The 24,475-nt window shown below is 42.7% G+C and overlaps 1 protein-coding gene and 1 long non-coding RNA gene across 14 annotated transcripts in view; one reads left to right on the forward strand and one right to left on the reverse strand.

Moving 5' to 3' along the window:
* The window catches only part of LOC144981371 (NACHT, LRR and PYD domains-containing protein 12-like), an 83,989-nt gene extending 71,350 nt beyond the window's left edge, over window positions 1–12,639 (reverse strand). For 5 of the 13 annotated variants that reach the window (XR_013650515.1, XM_078934354.1, XM_078934367.1 and 2 more), the window contains exons 1-4: window positions 12,481–12,638; window positions 1,280–1,417; window positions 1,063–1,197; window positions 410–526 (exon numbers count right to left, since the gene is read on the reverse strand). Coding sequence is in view for 12 of the 13 variants with exons in the window: in XM_078934354.1 (XP_078790480.1) it covers window positions 410–526; window positions 1,063–1,197; window positions 1,280–1,365 (338 nt within the window). In the remaining variant the exon portion in view is untranslated. Of the gene's footprint in view, window positions 1–406; window positions 527–1,062; window positions 1,198–1,279; window positions 1,418–2,039; window positions 2,618–12,480 lie in introns of those variants that run through there. The other 8 variants (XM_078934356.1, XM_078934342.1, XM_078934376.1 and 5 more) reach the window with 6 other exon arrangements.
* LOC144988274 (uncharacterized) lies at window positions 2,651–4,907 on the forward strand. Its single transcript, XR_013652133.1, has 2 exons — window positions 2,651–3,317; window positions 3,710–4,907. It is a non-coding gene; the product is annotated as an uncharacterized LOC144988274 (long non-coding RNA).
* Window positions 12,640–24,475: the final 11,836 nt, after the last annotated feature.

A 24,475-nucleotide genomic window follows, 5' to 3' on the forward strand; every position in this document is an offset into this window, starting at 1 on the left:
TTGGACACATTTTTTTTACCCAGCTACACTGACTGAACTATCACTGCCACCAAGTGGTGGGAGGCTGCATTCAGGTCCCGCAGATTCAGACCAGTTTTTTTTTTTTTTGCAGCCCAATAGTTGGCGCTCTAAGACAAAGGTTTGGTTAAGAATCATTATTTGTTAGCTGTGTTTGGAGCTCATGTCTGGACTGAGCTCAGAGAAAAGTTCAACTGTTTGCTTCATCCTCACAGACTGAGCTTTGTGTCCTCCAGAGTTGTCCAACTCTTTTCTTTCCTCTCAGACCTAAAGCGCTCACAGCAGATGGTTGACCTTCCTGGATGGATCAGCTGATGTTCTTTATGAGAACATTGTTGTTCCTGCTGAGAGCTGAACTCTGCTTTGTTCACTAGAAACTGCTTCTTACTGTGAGTCTGAAGGTCCTGGTTCAGTTCTGAAGGTTGGAGGATGACGTTTGGACCGGTCACTCTTCATGGATCCACAGCTGGAGGCTGCAGACTGGACTCTCTGCGTGACCTGTTGACCTCTGCAAACACCAAACCATCAGAGTGTTGGAGGATCTGCTTCTTCATGAACAGCTGATGGACTTTGACATGAACACAGACTGAGCTGTTTAGTCTGGAATAACATGACATGTTTGGATCAACAGTTTCCAGCTTTCAGCATTTTCTGTCAGTCAATCCAGACTTTTTTCTAGAAAAGCTGTTTCCAATTCTCCATGTAGAAATGTAGAAATTCTGAGAGCAGAAAGTCAAACTAGAACAATGTGATGTTTGGAAAGCATGAAAATCTGAATCCTAGGAGTCTGCAGTGATTCTTCTCATTAGACTGGAGCTGCTGTCAGTCAGAGTCAGCAGTCAACATGTTTTCTTCTCCAACATCTCTGATGTCTCTCAGAGACTCTCAGAAGACTCAACTGAAAAGATCTCATCACACACATGATGCTCCAAGTGAGTCTGATCAGAGAGATCCAGAACTGAACCAGACCTCAAGTCCTTCATCTGAAAACTGTTGATCATCTGAACTAGAATCCAGCCTCCAAAAACTCTGACAAACACTCACTGTTCCACTTCTGAAGGGATGACTTTGAAGTCAGGAGGTGAAACCATTGACTTGCGCCTCTTGTTGGACCCACGGCTGGATTCAGATCCAGATTCAGGTTCAGGTTCAAGTCCAGGTCCAGGTCCAGGTTGGTTCCTGTGGAGAATGAAGGTTGCTGGTGTGAGTCCTGAGCTCTGACATGGAGAAGATCATGGACAGTTGGAGATGTTCATCTCACCTCTGAGCTTTGCTCTGGTTGTCATGGTTACCATCTCTGCTTTTAGAGGGAGGGGCTCCCTCCTGTGGTTCCTCCCACTGATCCATGCTGCTGGATTCACTGGATCCACATCAGCTCACACACACCTTCCACCTTCACCTGCAGAGGAAACCCTCCTCATCATCAGCTCTGATCCTCCTTCACCAACAGATCAGCTGCTCCTCCACTGATTGGCTCTTCTCTTGTGTTTCCTCTCAGGTTCAGGTGAATGCAGTCAGACAGCAGTGGGAGGCAGAGGAAGCTGCCATCAGCTGCTGCACTTCCGCTCTCCCTCCACCAGGTGGAGACATGGAGCTGCAGCAGCAACATTTCCATTCAGTCACTTTGACAAAGAAACAACAAACTTCCTGTTTCTACACTTCAGGAAACATCAAGAAAAAAAAAGACGAATCAGAGAATGAGGAGAAAAAAAAAGAAAGACATGAATTCTTCCTCTCAAAGCTCCAACAGAGACTTTCTCATGAACTTTGACCTCCACACAGGTTTGGATGGAGGAGAACAGGAAGGTTTGGAGTCAGAAATAAAAAAAAAAAACCAACAAGCATCAGCCTATTGTTGTTGACTTGATGAAAAAGAGTCCTCCATGTTGTTGATCCAACAATGATGAAGCTTTGGAAACAGCAGAGTGATGAGAGTTTGCAGAGAAAGAAGAAGATCTTCTCCAAACATTCAGAAACAAACAGTCAAGTTAGTGAAGACAAAGTTCCAGAAAGAAACTCACTTCAGTTTCTGCAAAGAGATGAAGAGGAAGAAGAGTCTCCCTCACCGTGTCAACGCAGCTGCAGCACAGATCACTGACTCACAACCAGGAAGAGTCCACCTGGATGGAGGCGGGGCATCACAGATGGGCGGGGCAGCAGGTGGAGCAGCTGAAGTGGAATTTAGTGGAATTCAGATTCAGACTGTGAGCCTTCCTGGAATCAAACCCTCAACCTGCCTGTTGTCTACGTAGTGAACAGCCACTGCTCCACAGTCAGAGGATCAGGATCTGATCAGGTTTTGTCCTGACATGAAAAAGGGGGCGGGGCTTCTAGTTGGAGGTGGAATGACTGTCAGGAGCTGCAGGATGTTTGTTTCCTGAACTAAAGACAGAGAACAGGTTCAAGAAGAAACCTGACACCACCTGACAGCAGCTGAGAGGAGGGGCGGAGCTTCAAGCTGATTGACAGATTGTTGATCTCAGTGACTGAGAAAGGTGAGGTCATGTGACCTTCTGCTTCCAGACGTGCATGAACTCCCTTCATCTGTCATCTACTGACACTGAAGCAGAAACTCTGATGGAGCTGAAGGGAGGGGCCTGACTATTTCCTGGAAACAGCTCAGACTCTGAGGAACAGAGGCTGTGTCCGAATTACCGCCCTAACCCCTAACTACTAAAACCCTATATAGTGCGGCACTATATAGTTCTCTATATAGTTCTCTGAATTTTCAAAGCAATTCGGACACCCGTGCTCACTAGTTTTCTCTTTCGGGTGTTTTCAAATGGCGCTCCGCACGAAAACAAAGTGGCGCATTACCGCCACCACCTGGTCTGGAGGGGAACTACTTCTATTTAACGCCGAGAATGCCACCCATTTGTCAAAGTAAAAATATAATAAATATAAACATTTTATGATGACTATTTATGAATCTGCCGTGTTCTGATCATGGAAAACGTGGCTGATTTATAAATAATAAAATTACAAACACATTGGTGTAGCTTTTATGTATTAGTTGATAAATAAACCCTCAAGTCATTAGTCCATGGCAATATTTATTTTTGTGCCGCTGAACGATTTACGGGCTCTTGCGAGGAAGCATTTTTTTTCTGTAGTTTTATCTTCTACCTTACTGAAAATAGCTTTATATATGAATCTGTCCATGTTCCTGGCAATGATTCAACCGTTTTTCGTGAGATCAAACCAGAAACGAGCAGATATGCAGCATCACAGGACAGCAAGGAGAAGCAGACATCTCAGAAGATTTCCTCTGGATGCCCCTGACCAGACATGAACAACTTGTGAGTTAAACTTAAAGTTTTTTTATTAGTTCAATTTAAGCATTTGTTTCTAAATTTGCTCAAGGTTACACAGTCTGCTGGGTAAGAGTTTAACATTATTTTTCAACACTGGATTATGAACTGTATAGTCTAACTACATGAAACACTTGTGAGATCAAAGTTTAGTATTTTTTATTCAGAGTCAATCCATATCACTTGTTTAAAACAAAAATACTTTAATTTTTAAATATTTATATAAAAATCCAAAAACCCAGCCAAAAAAAAAACCACGAGATTTTCCAGCATTTATAAATACGTCATAAACTAAAATGTAAGACATCAGAATAAAATGAAACATTCAAAAAAATCAGATTTAATTTTCTCAATGAAATAATTATTTTTCTATTTTACAGGGTCTTCCATGTCTCTACTGCTTTGCCAACATAAAGGTGTCTGTCGTGGCCCTTCACGCTGACGGTCAGTCCCACGCAAGACCAGACCGGCAGAACCGCAGATCGGTTGACCCGCAGGACCATTGAGCATCTGGTAGAGCAGTTTCGGGTTCCTCACACTCTGGGGGGGGTGTACAGGAGACTGAGGTCCTGGTGTTCCTTTTCTGGCTGGCGTGTGGCGCATCTTACGGTGTGGTAACCTGGCCTTTGACATGCCACGGTCCACTGTGAGCGACGTTGTCCACAGGACGGCAGACCGCATCCTCCAGCTGATGAGCAGGGTCACCCAGCATCCAGTGGGAATGAACTGCCATTAGTCAACTCTGGTTTTTTAGCAGCTCGCTGAGTCTTCCACCTTCCAAAAGGTCGTAGGGAGCATTGATGGCTGCCACATAAGAATAAAGGCCCTAAAAGAAAATGCAGCTTGTTATTTTAACAGGAAGCTTTTTTATTCCATTCAACTGCAGGCTGTATGTGACTAATGCCAAATTTAGAGATATTTTTGTTGGGAATCAAGGATCAGTCCACAGTTCACATGTTCTACGTAAAAGCCCAATTTATGTAAATAAAACATTACCCACCTGAAGGATCCTTTTGGGTGATTGTGGGTATCCCTGCATTCTTCATCCCATCACGCTGCTGACACCCTACAGGGAACCCGTGAGGAATGCGGTTCAGGCCCGTTACAACCAGCACCACGCCAAGACACACTCTGTGGTGGAGAGAGGATTTGGCATGATGAAGATGAGGAGGAGAGAAATATTTCTGGGGGCACTGGAAGTAAAACCAACCTTTGCAATGAAAATCATTGCCTGCAGTTCAGTTCTGCACAATCTGTGCATCAGGGAAGGGGACTGCTTGGAGCCACAGATGTTGAGCCACAGCAGGAACCAGTAGGATGGGTAAAGTGGCGTCCGTCTGCGAGGACAAATCTCTGCTTTCCTTTCAGCTCCAACTGTGACACACATGACTCTAGAAGACCAGGATTATTGTTAAGATGTATAAAAATAAATGTTAACATAAAACGAAAATGTAAATATGTACATTTGATATTTATATGAAAATTCTTTTGAGATTGTTAAAAATGGCTCAGATTTAAATAATGCATGTAAATAATTCATTTTTGTTACTGCATTTATTAAACAAATTGCAAAAACAATGACGACGTTACATTTTGTGAACAATATTTTAAACTCAGGTAAGCTTAACAGACTCTCCTGTCACTCTTTGTCCCTTCTTGCTCTCTCCTCCTCTCCCCTTTCAACAACCTTTACCCCAACATGACAACGATTACAGTTTAATGATAAATAAATACAAATCAAGTGTCTCTCACTCCCATCCGGCACGAGCTTGCCTGATAACAAACAGGCTATCTTTCTCCATCCACAGATGGATCAGATTTTCTTTATCCTCGTCAGTCCCTACATATATAAACACATTTAAAAAATGTTTTAATAACTTATTACTACGGTTAGAACTCACTCGTTTTTTTATGTAATATCAACAGCGTTTGTTTTTAGCATTCGGCGCTAATTCGCGCTAGCGTTAGCTTTAGCATTACCGAAATTGATGAGCTTCCAAAAAATGTAGGTTGTCGATTGAGGAATATAACACATTAAACACATCATCTTACGTATTTACAAATATATTTTACAACAGATACTTGATACTTTTAAATATACTTACATTTTTAAGTCCTCTTTCTCGCGCAACCGTCCGCCATCTTCGAATAATTCAAGCGCAGTGTATTGTGGGTCACACACAATGCATTCTGGGCAATATTCGCCGATCGAGTGAGCATCGATCCACACTGGTTTTTCGTAGAGAATTCTGGGAAATTTCTAGTGCACATGATTTTTGAACTGTAGATTCGGACAGCACTACAAAATGGCGACCGCACTATATAGTGCACTATATAGTGGTTAGGGCGGTAATTCGGACACAGCCAGAGAGTTTGTTCACATGCAGCTCAGGAAAATGGCTGACAGTGAAGCTGAGAAGCTTTTCTTTCCATGTCTGTTAGAATCACAACGATTCAAATCCACAAGATCCTGAAACTGAAGCAGAAGCTGAGAAAGGAGCAGATTGAAGTCAGAGTGGGAACAAGTCAGAACAGCAGTTGGAGGAAGATTTGATGCCAAACCTGATGGGAAACTGAAAGAATGTGGATCTTCCAGATGATCTGTGGGACTTTTTCTCTGCTTCAGTCTGGAAGAATGTTCTGCAGCAGAACCACATTCCTGAAGGACGTCTGTGTTCCTCAGTAACAGGGCGTGTCTGAACGGCTGCAGATTCTGCAGAACATCAAGGTTTCCTGCAGTTGGATGGAAGGAGTGCTGCCCCCTGGTGGACAGGAACTCAGCAGTGCAGCTTCAGGATGGAGTGGCTTCCAACAGATCAGATCAACGTTCTGCTCTCTGCTAAAGAGGCAGAACGTCTCCTTCTAAGAAGAATCCAGAGTTCCTGATCACAAACATCAACTGAAGCCCAAATCAGAGCTGATCAGACTGCATGGAGCCCAAGCTCCAGAAAAGAGGAGAAAAGAAGAAGTCGTCCACATGAAGCCAAACAGATAGATGGATATGAAGGGAAATATGTTCCAAAAAGAATGCACCTGTATATTTGATGTGAGAACTTGTGACAGAATGGGAGAACTTGTGACATAAAATGTGAGAACTTGCACACCAAAAATCTGCATCTGTGTGTAAAAATCTTCAGCTGTGAACTGACAGATTCCCATTAGCATGTGTTCATTTAGAGCTACAACCTCCAATCTGTGATTCCAGCTGCTCACATGTGCTTCTGCGTGTCTCCAGTCTGCTGGTGAAAATTACAAGTGTGCTAGCTTCACAGATTCAGACTTCCTGCTTCAATAACTCTGATAAACGTAAAATGTGACAGAGTCTCTCAGTCATTTTGTATGAACACAGAGAGTGAACTACAACTGCATTTCTAAAGAAAAAAGATGTTTTTTTCCTGCATTTGAATGAGAAATAATGTCTTTCAGCTGTAAATGCTGACATCCCGTCTCGGGACTTGATTGGTAACTAAGATGGCGGCAGAGGAGTAAGTCACGTCAAACTGTCTTCCCCTGAAGTCTACTTTGAACAGATACCCACTCTCTAACTGTGTTACAGAACTAAAGGTTAAAACTAAAGGGTAAAAAATAAAGGAGTCGCTGAAATGCCAAAACCAGTAAAACAATCATGAGCTGACCGTGAAGATGGCACAGCTTTAACAGCATCTAGCAAGTCCTATGAAACAACAAGTGCTAATGCTAGCGCTTCGACAAAACTCGACTCCCCTGCAACTTATTCGGAGTTTTCACCGGAGGCTCTGTTAAAAATGATCTCCACAGCTGTTGCAGAGGAAGGACACCGCACTCTAATGTCCGTCAAAGAGTCATTCGAAAAGTTCGAATCCATTCTGGATGCCAAGCTGGACAACATAATTAAACGCCTTGATGATGTGGTGGCTACAACTGACTCGCTCAAGGATCGCCAGACCGAGTCAGAGACACGGGTCTCTGGGCTGTAGGACGACATCGCTCCGATAAAGAGGAAGCTGGATGAACTTGAAAAAACAAACGAGGAGATTACCAGCAAAGTCATGGACCTAGAAGGCCGGTCAAGACGTGACAACATCAGATTGTTAAACCTCAAAAAATCCACTGAAGGAAGTGACCCGACTGTGTTCTTTGAAGAGTTCATCCCTAAACTCCTGAAATTGCCGATAAACTATGTTGCTACCGACCGCGCCCATCGGGGCTTTGGAACGCCTGCAGATGGACGCCTGCACCCGGTGTTCATCAAACTTCAGCAAAAGAGAGATGTGAGGATGATTCTGACAGAGGCAAAACGACGGGGGAAAATAGCGCATGAGGATTCATACCTTCAGATTGTTCCCGACATTCCACAAAGCGTTCATATCGCCAGAAGAGCGTTCAACTCTGTGTGCACGCACCTCATTGAGAGGAATATACGCTTCCAGATGGCTTATCCTGCAAACCCTGTCCTTCACAATCAACAGAAATAAAATGACTTTCAGAGACTCGAAAGAGGCTGATCTATTTCTAAAAAGTGCCCAAAAATGAGGTACTGTACTCATTTTCTAACCTCGAGAATGATCTGGTGAGTAAACATCGCAGTCATCAATGAATAATGTTCGTTATGGGTATTGAACGAATTGCACTCTTTGGGAGACAGAAATTTGACTTGAGTTTACTTAAATGACTATGGTAATGTTTTTCCTTCTTACATTTCTACTTGTTTTTTGTTTATTATGTTTCGTTTGATGTGGGAATCTGGGAAAGTGTCTCCACAGAGTCTTCTACCTGCATTTTGGCCATCATGTATCTCACAAACTGTATGGGATTGATAGAAGTAAATTGTAGTCTTGAAGAAGACCATTTTGAACAGCACTATCTGGGTGCAAAACTGAGAAATTTAAACTGTGAATATTATAATCCAGAGGATTTAATTAAAATCAACAGCAGCTTTACCTTCTCCTCCTTGCATCTAAATATACGTAGCATTACAAAAAAATCATGATGACCTAGTTTCACTGCTGGTATCAATAGGTCACAACTTTAACATAATTGGCTGCAGTGAAACCTGGATTAATGAAGATGCATATTTAGATCTCTACAACTTAGATGGATATACACTGTTCTGCAAAAATAGACCTGGAAAACCTGGTGTTGGAGTTTGTCTATATGTGAGATCCTCATATTCAGTAAGGGAACGAACAGACATTATACTTGATGATGGTTTTTCTGACTCAATCTTTCTAGAACTAAAACATAACAATGCAAAAAGTATTGTTATTGGAGTAATATATCGCCTACCAGACTCTGATTATGATACATTTAGAGACAAACTTGTAAACATTCTTCTTCCCAAAAATTAACAAGTATACCAGGGTTACGGATAAAAGCAAATCCATTTTGGACAACATGATAACTAATACAGTAAATACGTAATATAAATCAGGGGTTGTATACTAAGACATCACGGACCATTATCCCATTGCATGCTATATGGATTTAAATAAAAAAATGTCAATCTCACGTACAAGGAGAAAAGTGAAAATGGTAAACACTCAAACTTTAGCAAACCTAATCCGTCACCTTCAAACCAAAAGGTGGGACGCAGTATTTAAAACCACAGATCCCGGATGTGCATACAATTCATGAATTGAAGAATTAAGTGACTCAATTAACATAACTATCCCAGAAAAAACAATTAGACAAAAATACATAAAAGCAAAACCTTGGATAACCAAGGGAATACTAAATTCAATCAAACAAAAGAACAAATTGTACAAAAAGTATATAAAAAAACCAAATGAACAAAATTAATTAACTCACATAAAATATAAAAACAATCTAACAAAACTATTAAGGATAAGCAAACAAAATCATTTTACTACACAACTGAAGGTGGCATCTGGAGATCAAAAAAAGTCTTGGAGGGTGTTGAATGACATTCTCAGCCGCAAAACAAAAACTACAGTCATCCCCGATGCCTTTGAACAATGTCAATCAAACAATCTCAGTTTACCTGATATTTTTAACAATTATTTCTGTTCAGTTGGGAAAAGTCTTTCTCAAAACATTTGTCCACCAGGTGGTGCCAATTACAATGCTTATCTTCAGGGAAATTACCCAAATTCAGTCTTTCTAAAACCCACCTGTAAAACAGAAGTGGTGAATATTATAAACAAGCGGAGATCATCCTACACAGTTGGTGCTGATAACATAAGTAGTAATATCATCAAAGCCATAGTAAATGAAATTGCAGAACCTCTCGCCTACACCATTAATCTTTCATTAACACATGGAAAAGTTCCAAAAATGACTAAAATAGCTCAAATAATACCCATATATAAGTCTGGGGACAAAATGATATTAAAAATTACAGACCCATATCAATACTGCCAATTCTTTCCAAAGTATTTGACCGAGTTGTGTACTCCAGATCATAAGACTATTTTGTAAAACACAATATACTAGTGCCACAACAATACGGCTTTAGGAAAAACAGCACCATGGGTATGGCTATCTTAGATCTAGTAGAAAAAAATCAACGACGCCTTTGAAAGAGGTGAATATGTTATTGGGGTTTTCTGGATCTTTCTAAGGCATTTGACACTATAGATCATGAAATATTACTCAGCAAATTAAGGCATTACGGGGTCAGGGGATTAGTGCTCCAATGGTTCAGGAGTTATATCTGTGGAAGAGAGCAATATGTAAAAGTTGATGAACTAAAATCACATAAACTCAACATTCAAACGGGTGTGCCACAAGGATCCATAATGGGACCACTTCTCTTCATAATTTATATAAATGATTTTGTCTACTGTTCCGGCGCCATCCACAAAATACTTTTTGCAGACGATACTACTTTATTTCTGGCACATAGAAATATAGACCTATTAGAAAAACTCTGAAAATGAACAACTAGTAAAAGTAGATACTTGGTTCAAATGCAATAAATTGTCATTAAACACGAGCAAAACTTTTTTTTATCATATTCCACACATCCAGACACAAATCCACCTACAGGAAATTGAACATAAATATAGATGGGCGATCTCTACAACAGGTGGACTCAATCAATTTTCTTGGAATCCATATAGATCAATTTATAAATTTTAAAAAACACATAGATGAACTTGTTAAAAAATTATCCAAATTTGTTGGTTTATTCTATAAGATTCGACACATGCTCCCATCAGATGCATCGCTAACATTGTACAGATCCCTGTTTGAGCCTCACCTGAATTACTGCAACATCATATGGAATAACACATATACTACCTACACGGCAAAACTCCAGATTACACAAAAAAAAGCAATAAGAGCAATAACTTGGTCCATGCCAAATTCTCCAACAGATCCACTCTTTCACAGATACAGCCTCCTTAAGTTACCGGAACTCAACACGTATCATAACGCATGCACAATGTACAGTGTTGTTCATAAACTAAACAGTCGTTTGTGTGACCTCATACCACTTTCCTCGCCCTCTTATCACCATTACACCAGGGGAAAGCATATGCTAAAAGGCAAAAACAGAAAGTTACAATGTACAAGCTTCTCTGTCTGTACTAGAGGTCCACAAATTTGGAATGTATTAGACAATGACATTAAACAGTCTGCTACAATACACATGTTTAAAAGGAAACTGAAATTGCTATTATTGTCATCATACTGTACAAATGCTGCTCCGACCGAAACCACCTATTAATGTTTCGTGATTTCTCTCTGTTTGTTGACACTTATATGGCCACACGCCAGAGTTTATGTTGTTCAAATTCATTGTCCCTATTGTCCAACACTTTCCACTATATTACCATCATTTTCTCATATTATTATTGTATTTTATTTTTGTAATTATTTTCTTTTTTCTTTTCTTTTTTTTCTTCCGCCACTCATCGTCTGTACTTTTATGCTGGTTTAAATGCTGGACCCCTAATAATAAGCAACTGCCTCGGGATGTCCATTTTTTCCACATTCTGTATTATGAGGGGATTTGTTGCTTTTGACACATTGTGGAAAAATAAACTAAACTAAACTAAACAGTTACAGTACGAAGAGCCGAGCTCCGCCCCCGCCCTGTGGGCTCCTCGCCTCTCCTTTCCAGGCCACGCCCCCTCCGTGGCTCACATCCACCTTCCACTTCAGATCAGACGAGACAGAAAGTTGATCTAATCTAATCTATTTTTTCAAATGTGAACACATGTGATTTATAATAAAGCGGCTCAGTAGCTCTGAGGACAGTGATGCTGTTGTCACCAAATGTTCTGTACAACTCATCATGTCAACATGTACACAAAACAGATAGTGTTCACACGCATACTTATGCCTTTAAACCAACTAGTGTGAAATATTTCAGTCATTCAATCATGCAAACTATTATTGCAAAGGTGAGCTAACACCTGTACTCAGGTGAGTGTTTATGTTCTTCTAAAATGGATGGAGGGAGAGTGCCCAGCCACCCCCACACCCAGACACCCGCCGCAGCAGCACCGGCAGCCAGAACCCCCAAAACGCCACACGGGAGCAGGCAGGGAACAACCGGCCCCCTGGCGACCATATCCGCCACCCAGGCCAGGGCCAGCAGGACCACCGCGAGGCCCCCAGAGCCAGAGAGCAAGGAGGCACGGGGGGAAAGAGAGCGCCGCCCCAGCCCAACCAGGAGAGCAGCCCCCCCCCCGCCGCACCGGGAGAGCCCAACGCAGGGCCCCACCCGAGAAGAGTGAGTACAGGGATTTAACTTGTTAGAATCTGGACCAATCAGCAGCTGTCTGATGGCAGCTTTGCAGCTTTTCACAACCTTCTTCAGCAGAGATCAAAGCACTGAGGATCTTCCACAGCCTCTCTGGAACACATCACTGGAATGTCAGAATGTGAGCTGAGAGGAAGGCTGGAGCAGAGTCACCAACTGTTTGGAAGAACAAGGATCCAGCAGAACTCAGAGTTTGTCCTTCAGGGCAGATCTGACAGATGCATTGTGGTCTCTTTGTGTGTTTGTGTTGTTTCTGTCAGAAAGGTGACCTGCAGTGACCTTTAGCTGCTGCTTTTTGGAAGAACAGAAGAACAAGTTCAAGACAAACTTCAGTCTGAGCTCTTCCTCTGCTGCTCCTCTTCCTCACAGAGGAGAACACACAGACACGTCGCGGCCTTCATCATGAGTGGAGAAGACAACAGAAACACAAAGACTCACCGTGAAGAAGAAGAAAGTCCTGCTCTGTCTGCTCTGACACGGAGGAAAACTCTCAACTTCCTCATTTCCTGATTCAGGAACACCTGAGCAGAGCTCCGCCCCCTTAAGTGTGTGTTTGTGTTAGGCTCCTCCCAGAAACCTAAGAGAGTCTCTGCTTGGCTTAACAGGAAATCAAATGACTTGTGTGGTGTGTGTGTGTGCGTGTGTTCATAGGCATGGGTGTGACTCTCCTACCTGCAGTTACAAGAAATCACGTGACTTCAGCTGCAGCAGTCAAGACGCTGTTGGGTCCTAAAGAGTAAGAGGTTCAGCTCTAAGGGTCTGAAACCAATGAGTTATATCACTAGAGTATTTAATTATGAACAGTATAGGACTCCATAATGAACTTGCTGCTCCACGCGAGTCTTGTAGCTTCTGTTTGCAGGCGGGGGTGAGGGGGGGTTACAGTGTGAGCTACAGAGGAAACTTTGGACCAAAATCCTGCTGCTCTGCATGATCGATCAGCAATACGATCAGCATTATTAACTGACTCAGAAAAACACATTAATTAAGATGATTGTATCGGTAAGAACTACATGTGATAGATTGGTGGAAAATCCACTTTTTTTTTCAAATTGACAGTTTTTCTGTTGATTTTTATCTCCATAGCAACCATTTTATGTTTTATTGCCTGGGGATAACGAACAGATGGACATCAGTTTCAGACCAATCAGAAAAAGATAAACTTTCTTAAATTCCCTTTCCTTTTTGATGCTATTTTCTCCTTATATTTCAACACTTATTGATGAAAATCAAAAAAATCAAATATTAGTTCAGATACAAATCTTAATTGTTGTATTGTTCAAATAAACAGTCTTTTAGTTCAGTTTTATCCTGCTTTATACCACGGTCTGGGTGAATGCTCGATTCTGATTGGCTGCTATCCGGTCAGCTATCTTAAATGTTTTGTATCACTGCACCGCTTCTTTAAAACAACCTTTAGCTTCATCATTTGGACAAGAACAAGCGGTAAGAGGAGAACTTTCTCTCTGCACTGATGCTTTATTCAACCCATTGAAAAATCAGCATATATAAGTCGCCGAATCTTGAGTGCAGCTGAGGTGCGGGGCGACGTTGACTGCTTGTTTCGTGGTGCGGCACCACATAACAAATGGTCCACTTTTTGTGAGAAAAGTGATCCAAATCGGGGAAAAAACAAGGATTAAGGACTAAAAACTGGTTAATATTAGCTTTTGTAAGTGACCATGATATAAGCGAATAAATGGCATCAAAGTGTGCTTCACGTCGGACGGTTCAGGCTTCCACGGCGTGCGTTTAGAAGTAATAATGCACACTTAGTCGACCATCAACCTTTACATATTTGACACACATCTAATTTAATCTTCCAGCAAGCTCATCTCCTGTTCTTCTCTCTCTCTGTCTGTCTGTCTCTCATTCTCTGTGTTTGTCTGGGTGATAATTCAGGAATTGACTGAATTTCACCAAAAAGTCATTTTTCAACTCCAGAGACTAACACAGTGGGACACCAGCTGGCTGTTCTTTGTAACTGCATCTGCAGCTTCTAGAAACGTCTTTGTTTATGTTTTCATCTTTTCAAACAGTTTGTTTTCTTCACATGAAGCCTACTTTGACTTCTTTTCAACTTTAGATCCATCATTTAGAATCAAGGATGTATAGATATATATGATCTAGAACTTCTTTCTAGGATTCTGATGGACTTCATAAAGATGACTCCTCCCACTTTGTTTTGTGTCAAATGTAGAAAAACTCAAAGAACCAAAATCAATCCAGTTTGGATCAATTCTGCCTTTCAGATCTTTGGAAAAACTGAAGGAATCTCTGCATCCCAGATTTCTTCTTGGGTTTTGGTTTCTGCAGGTTTTCAATCTCCTCTTTGATCTGATTGAATGTGTCCATCAAGGTCTTTGAAAGCATCATTTTCTCCTCCTCCTCCTTCTTGAGGGTCTCTCTGAGTGAGGAGATCTCCCCCAAAAGGGAGGACTGTTCTTGCTGCCGTTCTCTGCTGCCGTTCTCCTTCCAGGTTCTTTTGGTTCTCCATCAGAGCTGGTCTCCATGGGACTGTTGCCTCCCTCTGTGGTGTCAGTCAGTCAGGAGGTGGGAGGGAGGGAGGGAGGGAGGAGTCTTTGTCCTTCTGGACATGTTCCTCCTGCTCCTTCTTTCCCAGAGTTCCTGCAACCAGACAGAGTCTTTGTGCTTTGGAGCTGCTTCTCTTGGATGAAGCGCTTGGTTAGCTCACTTTGATCTCTTTCATGTGGGACTTTGTCTTGAACTGGATCAAACTGAAGGTGGGACTCCCAAAGCAAACGTTCTGGGATGTTTGCTTCAGCTCTGTGCTTCTGTTCTCTGGTTGCTTCTTTGCTTTGGTTGCAGAGACTTGGAGCTCTCTCTCTCTCCATGCAGATCAGCAGCTTCTTTGGAGGCAGAGGCAGCTGTGTGGGAAGTCTCTGCAGGTCCAGAATCTTCTGCTGGATCAGCAGCTGCTGCAGGTTCCTCTGGGTGGAAACACATTTCTGCCAAACAGAACATCTGTTTGTCTTTGTTTGGATTGAAAACGGAGGAAAAAAACTTCTTTGGAGAGAAATCTGCTTTGTTTCTTGTTGCTATGAGGTTGTTGAACAAATGTGGTCACTTTCACAGCTTCACTTCAAATGACTTCCAATAGACAGAAATTATACATTTTAATTTATTAAAATAAGTTCGTGAAATATTTTTGATGTTTTTTCTGTAATTCTAGGTCTGATGTCTTCATACATGATGGCTAAAAGAACAAAAACCAAACCAAATCAGTCAGGTCTGTAGTTTGAACTTGTATTAGAAATGAGAAGGGCGACACCTTCTGGCTGTATCCAGAACTGCATCTTCTGGTCAGAAAAGTGTTGAAAAACCTCAATTGTGTTTGTAAAATGTCTGCAGCTTTTTTGTCTGAAGACATGAATAAAGTCTGGATTTGATCCTTAATGAATGCCATGTTCCAAAGCAGAAACCTTCATCATTTGAAGATGGAGGAAGACTCCAACACTGACAGACAGACAGACAGACAGGAAGTCTCCTGGTTTTTCTGCTTCAGAAGGTTTTTGGGAAACTGCAGAGTTTTCTTTGTGGAGCTAAAGAGCTGCTGTCAGTCTGCTTTGGTCCATCAGGAATGAAGGTCAGGACTGAGAGGAACCTGAAGAAAGTGACTCTTCATCATCTGCTGCTGAAGAAGACAGAGGAAGATCCACTGTGAGAGCAGCTGCAGAAAGCTTTCTGCTGTTTTTCTCCTCTGAGAGAGTTTGGAGTTCCCAGCAGTTTGAGTGGAGCTGAAGCAGCAGAGCTGAAACAGACGTTCTTCTGCTCCCATTCAGCATGAACGGACAGATCCACTGAAGGCCGGCCTGAAGCTCTGGCTTCCAACACGTCTGCATGGATCCAAGCGTGTGCAGTGTGTGCTGACATGCTGTTCTCTGAGGAACATGTTGGTGTCTGACTGGATCTGAGGACACAAACAGCTGCTGACATCTGAGAGGGTCAAGCTGCAGAGTGGCTCCTCAAAGCTCACGTCTCTGTGACAAACATGATGCTGCTTCTGTCTGTGCTCCACCACTAAAAGGACTGTCCAGAGTCGGTCCTGATCCGGTTCTAGTCTTTCTGGCTCCAACTTCTCTTTCCTGTCAGGAACCCTTCATGTTCTCTGCCTTCCTCACATTTCTGTCTTCTCTCTGGGCTTGAAGCCCAAAAGGAGCTGAAAGCTGCTGACTTCAGTCTGATCCCATGTTCTGGATCATCCGTGTTCCTGAAACACGCTGCTGGACCCGTGATCAGAGGAACCCAGGAACCGGAGAACTTCCCAGAACATGCAGACACATGTGGAACTGTTCTGATCATCTGTGTGTGTTGACAGTGAAGGAGAGCTTTGTCCTTCAAGAACTTCATCTTTGAAAAAACTTTATTGACTCTGACAGAGTTTCAGTTTGAATCCATGTGGTTTTCATTCTTCCATTGAAGTCGTCTCCAGAAACTAAAGATCTGCTGAATCAATGCTCCTCTGAGAACTTTGGAGCTTTTCTCTGCATCTGTTCCACACTTGAATGTGCAGAAGATCAAAGCGCCGGACGCTCTGAGCTTCAGCGTTCCAGTCAGCAGCTGCTGAACCAAAGCCAGCAGCAGGTGAGGATCTGGGCCTCAAAGCAAACGGACAGAAAGATGAATGGAAGAAGGGATGGAGTCCCAGTGTTGAAGACATCAGCTGGAGAAGCTCTGAGGCTCTTTCAGGTGGGCGTGGCAGCGCTGCTGCTTTCCAGCAAACCAAGCAAACTGCAGCATCTGTGATCTGAGAGGCTGTTGGTGAAGAAGAGCATCATCAGCATAGAACTGTGGGCCGTTTGGGTTCAGAAGAACAGCTTCATGATATGGAAAGAATCTGTGTCCTTCAACAGGTCCAGAAGATCCCAAACATGGAAACTGGAAGCAGTTTGGATTCCGGTTTCTTCCTGAACTTTGAGGATCCAAATGCTGAAAATGGAAGCTGACAGATAATGCAGCAGACTTTACCAATGTGCTCAGAACACTAGAACATCAACAGAGGAAGAAAACACTGTTCTAGTGGAACATCTACAACTTCTGTCCATGATTCAGAGGAACTGCAGAAAGATGACTCCTCCCACTTTGGGTTTGGTCAAATGTAGAAAAGAGAAAACAAGCAAATCAAAACAATTTGGATCAATTCTGGCAGAAAATGTTCAAACTTTTCAAATTTCAAGAAAAAAGCTTCAAAGAAATAAATCTATTTTAGAATCTATGGAGAACACTGACTGGAAAACAGCGCCAGGCGAGAACGCTGCTTTTTGGACCGCCCCTCTGGTAATGGGACCTTCCAGCCGTTGTCTCTGTGTCATAGTGGGCTGGCTGTCTTCAGACGGCGTGGTGAGGAACACAGAACTTCACTCTTTGTCACTGCTTGATGGTCAGATTCTCATTTCACTTTGTTGTCACAGACCAGATGGTGGAAGAATCATCATTATCATGATCATCATCTTCATCACTGACGCTCATTCATTTCCACACCAGAAAGCAGCACAGAGTCTTTGAGGGAGGGATGTGGAAGAAGAATGAAAGAAGATTTGAAACTGAAGGGATATTCTGCTCAGATGAAGCTCTTTGTGTCTGCAGAGATGATCTGTGGCTAGAATGTCAGACAAAAATGTTTTGTATTTCTAGAAGAAACTGGGGTTTAGAATCAGAGCAGAGGATTGGTGGTTTCATGGCCACCAACCAGATCCTCTCCAGAGAAATGCTCCTTCCTTTCTTTAGAAGAGCTGCTGTGTTTCCAGAAGCTGTTCTGGATCCAAAATGAGGAAGAGGCTGGACTCTGCTTCATCATCAGCTTTGAACACAGATGCTGTCATGCTCCTCTCTCATCTTCTGACTCTGAGCTACTCCGTTTCCTGTTGAAGTGAGTGACGTTGGAGTTTCCAGATCCTGATGCTGCAGAGGAACAAAGTGGATGAATGGGTCTCACCAACAGTGGTCCTTTGAGCAGAACTATCCAGGTCTGTGTGGAACTTGAACCTCTTTCTCTGAGTTGATGTTTGTGGAGGTCAAAGGTCAGACAGAGCAGCTTTCAACTCTAGAAACTAGGAAGAGGAAGGTTTCAATGCTGAAGAAGTCAATCAAACAGCAGCAGGAACTGCTGCAGACTGACAGCTGATGGAACTGAAGCACTTTCTACATTCTAGTTCCAAATGTTCTACAGAATCCATCAGAGGTTGAAAGTCTTCCTCAGTACTCGAGTACTTTAGTTCAGCAGCTCCTCTTTTCCTCTAAGGTGAAGCTTCATGTGGACGACTTCTTCTTCTCTCCTCTTTTCTGTAGCTTGGGCTCCATGCAGTCTGATCAGCTCTGATTTGGGCTTCAGTTGATGTTTGTGATCAGGAACTCTGGATTCTTCTTAGAAGGAGACGTTCTGCCTCTTTAGCAGAGAGCAGAACGTTGATCTGATCTGTTGGAAGCCACTCCATCCTGAAGCTGCACTGCTGAGTTCCTGTCCACCAGGGGGCAGCACTCCTTCCATCCAACTGCAGGAAACCTTGATGTTCTGCAGAATCTGCAGCCGTTCAGACACGCCCTGTTACTGAGGAAAACAGACGTCCTTCAGGAATGTGGTTCTGCTGCAGAACATTCTTCCAGACTAAAGCAGAGAAAAAGTCCCACAGATCATCTGGAAGATCCACATTGTTTCAGTCAGAGCTGCTCTCAGGCTCAGCTTTGGTTCTGACTCTGTTAAAGGAGATGGAAGCCTGTGAGGCCAAAATGCTGCAGTGAGTGGAGGGCTTTAGTCTGTGGGGGTGGGACCATGGTGTTAATCAAAGTGTCAGACTAAAGTGTTTTTCTGCTCCTTTTTCTTACATCTTTCTCTCTGTTGGAATCTGTCAGAGTTTTTCCTGGAAGCTCTGACAGATCTGGAAGATCCACATTCTTTCAGTTTCCCATCAGCTTTGGGATCAAATCTTCCTCCAACTGCTGTTCTGACTTGTTCACTCTGACTTCAATCTGCTTCTTTCTCAGTTTCTGCTTCACTTTTAGGATCTTGTGGATTTGAAACATTGTGATTCTAACAGACATGGAGAAAAAAGCTTCTCAGCTTCACTGTCAGCCATTTTCCTGAGCTACAGGTGAACAAACTCTCTGTTCCTCTGAGTCTGACTGATGATCAGAAGGAGCTGTTTCCAGGAAATAGTCAGGCCCCTCCCTTCAGCTCCATCAGAGTTTCTGCTTCAGTGTCAACCGGCAAGTTGAGGATTTGATTCCGGAAAGGCGCACAGTCTGAATCTGACATTAAAATTCCAATTCAGCTACTCTACCTGCTGCCCTGCCCACCTGTGCGGCCCCGCCTCCATCCAGGTGGACTCCTTCTGGTTGTGAATCAGTGATCTGTGCTGCAGCTGCGTTGACACGGTGAGTGGAGACTCTTCTTCCTCTTCATTTCTGAAGAAACTAAACTGAGTTTGTTTCTGGAACTTTGGCCGCATTTACACTGCAGGTCTTGATGCTCATATCCAATTTTCTGACCATATCCAATTTTTTTTACGACCCGCTTACATCACCTTTTAAAAGTGACCCGTATCCGATTTTTGCATTTACACTATACAATGCTGAAACTATCAAACGTAGACGTTCTGAGGACTACGTAGCAGCATTTCCGCCTTCCGCGGACCTCCTTCAGACTTTTGTGATTGTGGTTTTAATGGAGGCAAGGCGGGGACGGAAGGAGGCGTTGCCTTGGGCGCTCCTGGATGGGGCAGGAGAGGAAAAAGGGAGGCTGCTCGGCCGGCTGATGTGCTCTCGCTGAGTTTTAAATGAGGAAGTGTTTGCAGATGTTGTGCTAACAGTTTGATCCAAGTGTTGAACCTTTCCTGCGCGATGACTTCTCTCTTTCTGACCGTGGTCAGAAACGCATGGGAGATTTTCTCCAGTGCAGAAGGCGGATTCTACTTCGGGGTTCACTTTGCCGTTCTGAACCCTCAGCCTCCAGTGTGGGTTAAGAAAGCCTCCAAAACCTTCTTTTCATTACGGTTCTCCGACACTCTCCCGCTCCGCTCTCACACCCCCTCATCTCTCCTTACACACACACACACACGCACACACACACACATACACACACACACACACACACACACACACACACACACACTCACACTCTCATACACACACACACAGCATGCGAGGTCCCCGTCATACACGCCCCCACAATTGCTTTATTTCTTCAAGCAAAGAAATAAAGGGCTTCTAGCCTGCTCCATTGTAACAGTGTCCAGCTTGATTAGTTACCGTTTGCGTCCGGACCGGGAATAACAGCAAGTTTCTGACTACGGTCTGAAGCCTGAGGCTGAAAGGTAACACGCTGACAGTAAAATCAGCACAAAAAGCACCTTAATAAGTCGTGTGATCTCAGTTGGTGGTGTCCTGAGTTGATGTCACTGAGTTACGACTCGCATTTACTGGGGAATATCCAATATGTCTGCTTACATGGCACACGCAAATGCACGTATCCGATTTGTATCCGATATATGAATGAGGCCTGTATCCGATCTGAGAAAATTAGAATCCATGCTCTTTTGTCCTGCTTACACGTTCACTGGTCATATCCGATCTGTGACACATGAGAGGAAAAAATCGGAATTGGGTCACTGGAACCATGCAGTGTAAATGCGGCCTTAGTCTTCTCTAACTTGACTGTTTGTTTCTGAATGTTTGGAGAAGATCTTCTTCTTTCTCTGCAAACTCTCATCACTCTGCTGTTTCCAAAGCTTCATCATTGTTTTGTACTGATCATCAACATCATTTCTGACTCCAAACCTTCCTGTTCTCCTCCATCCAAGTCTGTGTGGGGAATTCATTACTAAAGTAATAGATTACGGTTCCAGGTAACTGTGTGCTGGAACTCAGTAGAGTCATATTTCCTCTTTCCATGTTCAGGAACTCTTAGATTCCATCAGAAAAACGACCTAGAATAGAAATGTTTGTAGCAGAGAGACCATGAGGCGTTAGTGCATGAAAACAAAGAGTTTTCTGCTTTTCGTCACCAACTATAAATTCTATTTTTCATCTCATCTTAAATGCTTGTGTTCAATCTGCTGTTAGTCTTTGTTGACCTTAAACTTTAGTTGTTGTGATCCTCATGGGTGTGTTTAATCTGTTTTTAGCACACAGCTGTCTGTCTAGTTTTTCTAGTTCTGTCATTTGAACTTTATGAGAAAGTAATGGAGCCGCCATCAAAATAAAAAAAAAATTAAATACATTTACCGGAATAAAGTAGTGCAATTATGTGAAAAAATGTAATTTTATGAGAATAAACTCATAGGTTTGTGGGTAAAATAGTCGGTATTATACGATAATAAAGTATGGTGAGAGACGTAGAGAACATTGTTTTTCATTCAGAATTGGTTTAACTAATAAGGAAATACTTCATCGTTTAGTGAGTCGGCATAGTTTATTATAAGTTAAAGGAAATTCAAAAGACTTTCAGGACACTGGAAGTCTTCAGAAGAAGATTCTTGACCCACAGGAAGTGGATTTCTGGCAGCAGCGTTTACGCCGTCGGCAGTGTACTGCAGAGGTCCAAAGGCATTATGCTAGGCTTACACAATCGACTTTTTCGAAAAGCTTGTCTGTGTCCTAGTAAATTATGACTTTTTCTTATAAATGTATACCTTTATTCTCCTAAATCTATTGTTTTATTTTTAAGGAGGTCCTAGTTGTCCGTGGTAGAACCTGCTTTAATTAAATAGCTTAAACAGGCCTGTAGTTCTGTTTGCCCTTTTCTAAGGGTGCATTCAGTCTGGAAAAGTCTGTTGAGAGACGTACAGCGGGGAAAATAAGTATTGAACACGTCAACATTTCTCTCAAAAAACATATTTCTAATCGAGCTATTGACACGAAATTTTCACCAGATGTCGGCATCAACCCAAGTAATGCACACATAGAAAGAAATCCAAACATTTATGTCCATAAATGAAGTTGTGTGTAATAAAGTGAAATGGCACAGGGAATAAGTATTGAACACGCTTACTGAAATTTATTTAATACTTAGTGCAAAAACCTTTGTTGGTGATTACAGCCTCAAGACGCCTCCTGTATGGAGAAACCAGTCGAATACATTGCTCAGGTGTGATTTTGGCCCATTCATCCACACAAACTGCCTTCAAATCTTTAAGGTTCCGGGGGTCTCTTCTGTGAATCCGGATCTTCAGTTCTTTCCAAAGATTTTCAATTGGATTCAAGTCTGGTGATTGACTGGGCCATTCTAGCAGCTTTATTTTCTTTTTCTTCAACCAGTTGAGTGTTACCTTGGCTGTGTGCTTGGGATCAATCAATCAATCAATCAAATCTTTATTTGTATAGCACTTTCACATCTTCCAGACATCCAAAGTGCTGCACACGTTTAACTACACTAAAACCATAGGTAAAATTCAAAGAAACACAGTAAAATGATAATAAAATCATCAATAAAAGAAAACACACAAAAAAAACAAAAAAAAACTGTCTAATTATCGTGGTCTTACTGAAAGATCCACCCTCTTTTCATCTTCAGCAGCCTGGCAGATGACAGCAGATTCTGATCAAGAATGTTTCCATACTTTTCTCCAGTCATTATTCCTTCAATGATATGAAGTCTACCAGTACCGCATGCTGAAAAACAGCCCCACGCCATCATGCTCCCACCTCCAAACTTGACTGTTGGTATTGTTTTGGGGGTGATGCGCGGTGCCATTTTTCTTCCAAACATGTTGTGTCTTATGACATTCGAAGAGTTCAATTTTGGTCTCATCTGACCAGAGTATCTTCTCCCAGAATGTCATGGGTTTATCCAAATGTTGTGTGGCAAACTCCAAAGGAGCTTCAACATGCTTCTTCTTCAAAAATGGAGTCTTGCGTGGTGTGCGTGCATGGAGGCCATGGCGGTTGAGTGCATTACTTATTGTTTTCTTTGAAACAACGGTACCTGCTGATTCCAGGTCTTTCTGAAGCTCTCCACGAGTGGTCCTGGGCTGTTGGAGAACCCTTCTGATGATTGTTCTGACTCCTCTGTCTGAAATCTTGCGAGGAGCACCTGGCCGTGGCAGGTTTATGGTAATGCCGTGTTCTTTCCACTTCCGGATGATGGCCCCAATGGTACTCACTGGAACTTTCAGAAGTTTAGACATTTTGGCTTGCCAGACCTTTTTACCCCTCCTTTTCTTCATGTGTTCAATACTTATTCCCTGTGCCATTTCACTTTATTACACATAACTTCATTTATGGACATAAATGTTTGGATTTCTTTCTATGGGTGCATTACTTGGGTTGATACCGACATCTGGTGAAAATTTAATGTCAATAGCTCGATTAGAAATATGTCTTTTGAGAGAAATGTTGATGTTTTCAATACTTATTTTCCCCGCTTTATATATGTCAGTGTAGTTTAAATGCCTTCTACCTGATGAAAGGCTTCCTGGTACAGTCGATCATCCTCTCTGTCATAATAGAGTATGCAGTTCAGGTCATCAGAGGGGGAAAAATGTGGCTTCAAGGACAGGATTCATGGCTTCCATACCTGAAATTCATGGAACACACCTGGCTTGTCAGGGGCCTCTGGATCCAGCAGATGTCTGCAGTGGGGGTTGGCTTTTGTGTGTGGCATGGCATTGAGAGAATGCTAGCTCCTGTTTTGACAAGAATGTCCCATCCCAAAAGATTCACAGGCGTGTGTGGTGAATGCACAAATGAATGTTCCACCATCTGGTCAAAAGTCAGTCGGATGATCTTTTGCAGATTTTGAGGAGTCATATGTTCATTCGTCAGAGCAGATGGAGGTAACTGGCAGTTTTTAGAGGAACATGTTGCACCAGTGTCCATTCATGGAGTTACTTCTGGGCTTGAAAGGGATCATGGCTCTTGCATCACCAAGTGATATTGTTCGACTTGCCACCCCTGTGGTCCTCGCCGCGGTGAAGGGAGGGCCTGGAGTGGTCGTGTGTACTGTTCATTTCCGCCACGCCCTCTGCCCCCGGTCTGTGCATTCTGCTGTTGGGTACCTCGTTGTGGGCACTCACATGCCCAAGGGTTCGGAGTGCCACAGATGCCATTTCCAACTGCTGCTGGGGGGTCTCCTGGGTGGATCACGTCTCCCAGGATTTCCACCACTTTTCCTGCCCCGGCCTCCGAAAGCCTGAACTTGTCACATCATTGCTGCAGGTCCTGAGGGTATTTAAACTCATCATGTTATTTGCTTTTTTCAAACACCTTTATTATCTCAAGTGGAATTTTCCTGGAGTAAATGATTGTTTTGTCAGTTGTTCAACTTCTCCCTTTGCCCTGTCCTTTGTCTGCAAATGTGCTCTGCAGTGATGAATCAGATGTAGTTTAAATCGACTCTTATCACCTGCCAGACGCTCCAATGCATTCTTCATGCGTTCAGTCATGCCTTCAATTGATTAGAGGAGCTGACCTGAGGGTC

This window comes from Oryzias latipes, chromosome 2 (genome assembly GCF_053564925.1).
Source record: "Oryzias latipes strain Hd-rR chromosome 2, Olatipes_Hd-rR_3.1".
Lineage (NCBI taxonomy): Eukaryota > Metazoa > Chordata > Actinopteri > Beloniformes > Adrianichthyidae > Oryzias > Oryzias latipes.